Source organism: Phodopus roborovskii, unplaced genomic scaffold (genome assembly GCF_943737965.1).
Source record: "Phodopus roborovskii unplaced genomic scaffold, PHOROB, whole genome shotgun sequence".
Lineage (NCBI taxonomy): Eukaryota > Metazoa > Chordata > Mammalia > Rodentia > Cricetidae > Phodopus > Phodopus roborovskii.
The window spans coordinates 2,576,210-2,585,024 of record NW_026126514.1 but is presented as its reverse complement, the minus strand read 5'-3'; the positions used below and the strand labels follow the sequence as shown (position 1 = coordinate 2,585,024).

The 8,815-nt window shown below is 40.5% G+C and overlaps 1 protein-coding gene across 1 annotated transcript; it reads left to right on the top strand.

The window, feature by feature from the left end:
- The first annotated feature begins 924 nt into the window (after positions 1-924).
- Positions 925-8,369, top strand: Dtd2 (D-aminoacyl-tRNA deacylase 2). The gene is made up of 3 exons (XM_051195821.1): positions 925-1,061; positions 3,688-3,757; positions 7,995-8,369. Exons 1-3 carry the CDS (start codon positions 951-953, stop codon positions 8,318-8,320), a joined length of 507 nt encoding a protein of 168 aa, XP_051051778.1. The 5' UTR covers positions 925-950; the 3' UTR covers positions 8,321-8,369.
- The last annotated feature ends 446 nt before the right edge of the window (positions 8,370-8,815 follow it).

The following is an 8,815-nucleotide window of genomic DNA, read 5'->3' as shown; positions in this document are numbered from 1 at the left end:
GGAAGGGACTTGAGAGGGGCTGGTAAGTGATGTAATTATGCTTTAATTAAACTGTATAAAAATAAATGAAAAATTTAAAAAATAATAATAAAGAACTTGTCTTCAAAGTGCATTCATATAGCCTTGTTAACACCCTTCTGCAACTATGGAATCAGAATGATTTGTACCATTTCTGATATAAGAGACAACACTGCTTTATAGAGTGGGCAAGAAATGTGCTTGAAAGATCTCTAGTTTTTAGTTCAGTGGTTCTCAGCCCTCCTAATGAGGCAACCCTTTAATACAATTCTTCATGTTGTGGACACCCCAACCATAAAACTATTTTCACTGCTACTTCAAAAATGCAATTTTGTTACTATTATGAATCATAAATGTAAATATCTGTGTTTTCTGGCAGTCTTAGGAGACCCCTGTGAAAAGATCATTCCATCCACGGTTTTAGATCCTTCCATCTCTGCCTGCTTCAAGATAAACAGATTTCTGTATTCTAGTTATTTCTCTTTATAATGAGCATAGAATGAACTTAACTTTGACTTAATTTTTTTCAACATCTAGAAACCTAAGCTTTCTGAAGTGAAAAGTGTTTCTTAAAAAGATTTGAAGCAGAGCCGGGGGTCGGGGGGGGGCAGGGAGAGCACACCTGTAATCCCTGCAATTGGGAGGAGGAGGCAGGAATTCAAGGTCAGTCTCAGCTACTTGGCCACCGTTACCAACCTCAGCTCTATGAGACCCCGCCTCCAAAATCAAAACCAAGAACAAGGTATCTGAGGATACGACTAAGTTAAAATTTTCTCTCTGAACACAAACGCTCCTCGTTTAACGGAGAATTCGCTTTGGATAAACTGCACAGCGGGGATTCACAAGAGCCCGGCAGAAGCCCCGCCCTCTTAGGGCGAAGCTACGGGCGGTGGGCGGGGCCTGAGCTGAGCTTGCGCAGCGCGGACCGAGCCATGGCGGACGGCGGCAACGCTGTGCAGGCCCGCGCGCTCCTGCAGCAGTGCCTGCACGCTCACCTACAAGTGCGCCCAGCCGACGGGGACGCCGCGGCTCAGTGGGTGGAGGTAATGCCCGGCCCTTCTCCCGCGACCGTGCTGGTCTTTCTTTCATCTCTCGTGGGAGGAAGAGCGCGTTCTTTTCCGTCTGCTCACCCTAGTGGACGGCCTAGTTGTCCCTTTGGACTTGCTTCTGGTGGCCTGTTCCTCATTGACTCTCTGTAACCCTCAACCTGAGGATGATCCTTCCACCTTACGTCTTAAGTGTTGGGATACCAGCGTCAGCCACCCGCCGAACTGGACTCAGAATTGTTAGGAACTCATTCACCTGCACTGTGTTAGATTTCACATCCAGCATCCCTTAACGTAGACCTGTCGTCGTAGTAAAGATCACCCGTGAACCATGTACCATGTACGTGGGTGATCTTAAACAAAGCATTAAAAGCTCTAATGTCACCGGGTGTGGTGGCAGCATTGCCTTTAATCCCAGCAGAGGCAGTTCAAGGCCAGCCATCCTGGTCTATGTACTGAGTTTCAGGCCAGCCAGGACTATGTGGAGAAAATCCTCCTTTAAATCAATCAATCTTCCAGTACCCTCACCATCTCTCTGTTCCTTGACAAAATTATCTATTTTAATCATTGCCTTCTAGTATGATAAATTCCAAACACAATCATTTAGAGTTCACCTTTTATCATTTCTCTGTTTTCCCCAACACATTCCTAATGCAGTCACACATTTTATAGCAGCCTTCCAAACTGTCCCTTTGTGTTAATAAAATGTAGACACTGTTTCAAAGGCTTTTCCTTCCCTCCCACACATTTAAAGAGCTGACAAGTAATTACTCATCCTTCACTCTGTTCTATTATCAAAGTTTTTTTTTAATGAGGCATTTTGTTTGAAAGTTACTTTGCTTCTTACCTTTATTCACGTAGACTTTGCTGCCCCAAAGGAATCCATTTCTTCCTGAGAATTGAACTTTTTAATGTCACAGTGAGAATTACTTACTTTCCGATGTATTAGTAATATATACCAAAGAAACTTCAAGCAAAATGATTTTTTTTTTCTTATTTGAATAGAGGGATTTTTAGGTCACAAGTTAAAATCTATTGTTGAAATTAAAAGGAAGTAAATAGCATACGGAAGTAGTAATGCTGTGATTGGGAAGTGTGGGTGTTTCTGGTAATAACTAGGTACTTAATTCTGGCATCCAGGTGTCAAATGGGACTGTGTGGGAAAACTTGGGCTCAAGCTCAAAATTCTGTTGGTAGAGAGATTTCTGATATTGTAGATATCTGTGACTCACTTGCCAGTCCCGTACCATAGATATGATTGGAGGTACTTGCCTATTGCTCCAGAAATACAATTGCCCCTTACAAATAAAATAAAAAATGACTGCTGGGCTGCAGAAATAGCCCCTCCATTAAGAGCAACTGCTGCTCTTGAAGAGGACTGGAGTTCAGTTCTCTGCACACGTTGGCTGACAACCTTGTGTAACTCCAGCTCCATGGGATCTGATGGCTTCCTCAAGGCTTGACAGGCACCTGCCATTGTGCACGCGCGCATGCGCGCGCGCGCATGCATAGCGCACACACACACACACACACACACACACACAATTAAAGTAAAATATTTTCCCAGGTAACCCAAGTATGAGAGCAGAGCTATATTTACCAGGAGTTCATGTGTGTAAACAGAGCCAGAAAGATAGAGTTGAATGTTAATGCCACTAACTGTTAAATTGAGTTCCAACCTTAGCATGCAAAATGCTTTGGAAGTTAAAATGTGAAATAAACTGTGCCTCTGCCTTTAAATTTATTTTTATGTGACATTTAATAAACACCTGTGTCATACTTACTGTGAACTCAGCACTGTCTTAAGTAACTTGCAATCATTAACTCCTTTAATCTTTGTGGTTGCTCCAGAACCAAGCGAAGACCCCCAGGAGTCAAACATATTAACACAGAATCACAGCTAAAACTATCACTTCAACAGTAGCATCAAAGTCATTTGTTGCTTGTTTATTTTCGTGTAGTCTTTCTTATAGGAACTAGTTTTTAAAAAAAATCCAAGTCATTACATAAGATGAATAAGTGTATATTCCTGATAACAACTAACCAACCTTTTCATATCCAACTATTGGCATAAATGTAATTTCCAAAGCCTAATTGTTGAGTTTACTTAAGGAATTGGCCACAATAGCAGGAAAAGCAATTGAAAGTTTCCTGGAGTTTGTAGAAATAGCAACTACTACTCTCTAAATAAATGACTTTGGGGAAAATAAAGAAGAGCATCGGGAGATGTCAGTGATGCTGTTGCTTGCTCAACAGTCCCGTGTGGCACAGTGGAATTCATTTGATGTTGGATAAGTCAGCCTGTAAACTAAGTCCTAAGTCTGTCAGCCTTACCTGCTCTGGAGGAGGCCGAATGAAACCTGCTGACTTTGTAGAAACAAAAGAAGGTGTGATTTGTGATCCTCACTGCTTTTGACTATATTGTAATCTTATCTCTTGGAGTAAATAATCACAGTGATTATGACTTGAGAAAGCTTGGTTTCCATAATTTACTTAGAATTCAAAATTATTCTTATTTCTCTCCCTTGGCTTTTAACCTTGGAAACATTGTAAAATGTTCCCCATTGAGCTGTTTTTCTGTAGATATCTTCCTAATCTAGATTCCTATGGTGATGTCTCACAGATCCAGAGAGGATTAGTGATCTATGTGTGCTTCTTCAAGGGAGCGGACAAAGAACTTCTTCCCAAGATGGGTATGTGTTTTCTCTCTTCTCACAGTGAGAGGGGTGTGGGAATGTCGTATTGAAACTCACCGTGATGTAGGATGAGTAAAGTTACAAAGATGGGACTATCAGAGAGAAAGTGAACAAAAAGTACAAAACCACTGTGTGGGGTTTGGTGGGATTTTGTTTTGTTTTGTTTTGTTTTTGAGGGGCCCAGGTTGAACCTAGGGTTTGTTCTTGTGCTGTGAGATAATCCTTCTATATGCTGTGAATATGTTTTGCTCTCATTCTTAATAAAGATGCTGTTTTGGCCTATAGGGAGGCAGAATAAGGCAAGGCAGGAAAGCAAACTGAAAATACAGAGAGGAAGGAGGGTAGATGCAAGCCAGCTGCCAGAGATCAGTATATATTAGAGAGCAGGGAAAGCCACAAAGCCGGAAGCCACGCGACAAAACATAGAGTAATAAAAATGGGTTAATTTAAATTGTAAGAGCTAGTTAGTAATAAGCCTGAGCTATAGGCAGAGCATTCTGTATTTAATATAAGCTTTTGTGTGATTATTTGAAACTGGACAGTCAGGACAAAAGAGAAATTCCACTCCAATTACATATATGTTAAGCAAGTGCTCTGCCACTTACCTATAACCTCAACTGAGAAGCATGATTTATTTTACTTTTACTTATGTTTTGTTTTGCTATAGTATTAGGAATCAAAGCCCAGGCCCAGAGCACTAAGCCTTTTTTAGCAATTAACATTTGAACAAAAACATTTTGAATGGAAAAGAAAAAAATGCCATAATGAGACCCAATTCTTTGTAAACTAGTATTCTTCCCCCCACCCTTAAAAATCTTAACTTACGGTCTTGACAATGTATCCAGCTGGCCTTCAATTCCTTTTACATCCCAGGAGAGCTTTGAGTGCAGTCTTTCTGCTATAGCCTCTGGAGTAGCTAGGATTGCAGGCCCAGCTCAGGAACACGGGGTGGTTGGTTGGTTTGTTCTTTCTCTTCTTTTTTAATTGAGTAATGGTGTTTTGCCTGCACATATGTCTGCCACATACATGCTTGATACCCTCAGAGGCCAAAGAGGGCATCAGATCCCCCTAGAACCTAAATTACAGGGGGTTGTAAACTGCTGGGACTAGAACCAAGGTTCCCTGGAAAAGCATCAGGGGCTCTTAACTACTGAGCCATCTCTGTAGCCCCGAGAAGCATGATCCTAAATTGTGCTAATATATTAATTATATTGCTTATTGAAAATTTAAAGGATGTACATATGGTGGAATTCTTTTAAAATATCACAGCATTGCAGGTGGTTTGAAGACTGACTTAGAAGACAGACACATGAGCCCATATGCATAACTTACTTCTGCCCAGAGTATAGAAGGTTTCGAGAGAAGAATGGCCACAGAGTTCTAGGTCCCCAAAACTGTCTGTGTGTGTGTGTGTGTGTGTGTGTGTGTGTGTGTGTGTGTGTTTATATTCATTTTACAAAATGACAGGTTTTATAGTAGTATATTATGTACTTTGACTTTATTTACTTCCCATTACCCTCTCTTCTCATCTTCCATGGTCCCATCCCTCTCCCCATCAGATAAGAGCATCCCTAATAGGGACAGTCAATGACAATGTATATGTGTACAGGATATGTGTGCAATCAAATATAGACAACTCAACCTTGCATCATTGATACAGGGGAATTTGTAGCAACCATTTATGTAAGGTTTTATATAAACATATAAATATAGTTCTCCTAGTTCTTGAACCAAATTTAATGTTATCACAACCATACTTCCTCTGAGGATATAGAAACAAAGTAAATGCTCAGGGACCTAATTTGGCTGCTACAGCTTTCTAGTGTCCTATACAGTCTAAAGCCCTGTGCATTCCTTGTGATAGATAATTCCATGGGTTCAGATGTACTGAATCAAATCACATACTGTTATAATGCAATATTTGGTTCAAAAATTATGCTCAGGAAAAAAAAAGCCTGAAATAATGGAACTGTTCCTAAGATTGGGGATGGTTTAATTGTTCCTCATTGTTAAAATAATGGCAATTATTAGAGTAGTAAGTAATTTAAGCTGAGCACAGTAGCATGTGCTTATTGTTCTAGCTCTCAGGAGACTGGGACAGGAGGGTCCCTTGATCCTGGGGTTGGAGGCCAGCCTGAACAAGAGAGCTGGCCATGTCACCAGTGAAAAAAACAATACAAACAGATAGTTGAAGCTTATAGAAGTTAACCTAGACAAGATTAGAGTAATGAAAAATGAAACTCATGGGCAGATAACCCATTGACAACGCCTTAGCCAAAAAGTCAAAACTAAGGAAATTTTACAGTGATATATCAAAATTGCCTGACAACTTTGTCAAGTGAAAACTACTTGAGAAAGGACTGTGACAGGTGAGGGAAAGTAATGACTGTAATAGTCTGGAATTTGAATCTGGAGGATAAGGAGCCTTTAAGGGTTTGAGAAAATGAGATAAAGCTCCTTCTGTTCTAGAGGAGATAGTCAGGTCCTGATGTTGAGGTGTCAAACATTCTGCTTTTTTTCCTAAATCAGTATTTTACCTTGGTCATCTCTGTTGTCCATAGGAATGTAATAAGATACTTCAAATACAAAAATAAAATGTTGGTCATTTGGAGCTGGGTGGTGATGGCACACGCCTTTAGTCCTAGCACTTGGGAGGCAGAGGCAAATCTCTGGGTTTGAGGCCAGCCTGGTCTACAGAGGGAATCCCAGGACAGCCAGGAACCCAAAACCCCTTCTCAAAAAAACAATGACTCCCGAGTGTTGGTGGCACATGCCTTTAATCCCAGCACTCAAGAGGCAGAGGCAGGCGAATTTCTGTGAGTTCAAGGCCAGCCTGGTTTACTGGTCTACAGAGTGAGTGCCAGGACAGGCTCCAAAGCAATACAAAGAAACCCCGTCTCAAAAACAAAAACAAAAACAAAACCAAAAAAAAAAAAAAAAAAAAACACACACACACACAGTCACTTGGCAAAGTTGTCATATGATGTCTTAATTATAATGAGATAAAATAAAATAAGCCCACCAAACCCAAGCTACATTTTATCTTATGGTGACTAAACCTATATGTTTCTGTCTTTGTCTTTATGAGTTCACTCTACATGTGTAAGGCTATTGAAACACAGAAGACTCCTACCTTAAGTCTTTTTATGAATAGTCTAACAAACAACGTTTATTGAGAGAGTAGCTTGTGCTTCCCTCTGTTCCATGAGTGAGCCAATGTGATGAGATTCTCTTAAAACCCACCTTTCCAATCAAGCCTTATACAACCAGTTGTGTCCATGAAGTCTGAAATACCGTAGCTATCATAGAAATGTATAGACTCTTCCTCAGTTCATCTTCAGTAGAATTGTACCAAGACCAGGGGTCTGTCAAAGCTTGATTTCCTGCCTGTGTCACTGAGAGTATTTAATAACCCATCTTACATTCTTAAAGTTTCTAACATGCTACTAATCAGCTTGCTTCTGTTTCTCTTTCTGCTGTATTTACTTCTACATACAGACATGTGAGTTCCCAGTTACAGCCAGTAGAGGGAGGTGTGTGAAAGTGTAATAAAAAAAATGGTATTACTGCTCAGTGCCTATTTATACAAAATTGCTAACTTAATCGGTCATGAGCCTGAAGCCTGGGTAGCTAAATAGTAGTTTCAATTGCAATGACATGTTCTAGAGAGTTTCTGCTTCCTGAGATGTAGTCAGTAGGGCTACTGGCTACAAAGCAGAGACCTTTTCACAACAGAGAATTACAAAGGTGTTTAAAGAGAGATGTTAGTTAAATGAAAAATGATGAGGCTTGCAGCCTAGCTTAGGAATCAACTGATTTTTACCATGATTTGTAGAGAATAATAACCAATTCCTTGCTGATGTTTTAATACTGTAATTATGTAGTAATTGAAATGTGTAGTAATCGAAATCAACCAGACTAGAAAACATGCCTTAAAAAAAGAAAAGAAAGAAAGAAAAAAAAAAAAGCCTATGTATCCCTGGCTGGGCTGAAACTCAGAGATCTGTCTACATGGATGAACTTTATGTAGAAGAACCTAATTATTGGGTCACATTTGAAGCACCTTGGTATTTTCTGTATGAAATTCAGCTTGAGCTGTCATTTAGTGATGCCCTTTTCACTGGTTTTAAGATAGGCTTTAAATATGAAACTTGGTAACCAATTAAAAGATAGATGGTTTTCTTCATGTTTGTTTTTCACTTCAAAATGTTTCACCTTTTTTTCCCCTACCCAGTTAATACGCTGTTAAACGTGAAATTAAGTGAAACAGAAAATGGCAAGCACGTCTCTATCCTGGATCTGCCTGGTGACGTTCTTATCATCCCTCAAGCCACCCTCGGGGGCAGAGTGAAAGGAAGAAACATGCAGTACCACTCTAACTCTGGGAAGGAGGAAGGCTTAGAACTGTATTCCCAGTTCGTGTGTCTGTGTGAAAAAGCCTTAGCCTCCAACAGTAAATGTGCGGAAGCAGGGGTTGTAGTGGCACATGGCACTTACGGGAACAGGCAAGTGTTAAAGCTGGACACCAATGGACCATACACGCACCTAATTGAGTTCTGAAAGATTCGTTTCCACAGCTGCTTCCTGATATAAAAGAACCTGGACTCTACTTAGTTTTGTTTGTTTGTTTGCTTTTCTTTTCCCCTTCACCTTGAAGACTCAGATCTGTGATGGGTTTAGGCAAGAAAACCCTGGATCCAAGCTAGGCATAGTGGCACATTCCTTTAATCCCGGCACTCAAGAGGCAGAGACAGACAGATTTCTGTCTCTTGGAGGCCATCCTGGTCTACATAGCAAACTCAAGGACAGCCAGAACCATGAAAGAGATCTTGTCTCAAAAATAAAGAAATTGGGAAAATAAATGAGTCATTTGTAAAAGGCAGCGCTGGTTTGTGCAAACTCCTCTGACTTGACTTTAAAATGTTTTTTAAGAGTGAAAACTAGGGCATAGTGATGACTCAAATCGTGAAGAGATTTTGCTACTCTTCCAGAGGATCAGGGTTCGGTGCCCATCATAGATGCATCCTAACAGTCTGTACCTACGGGGCTCCCATG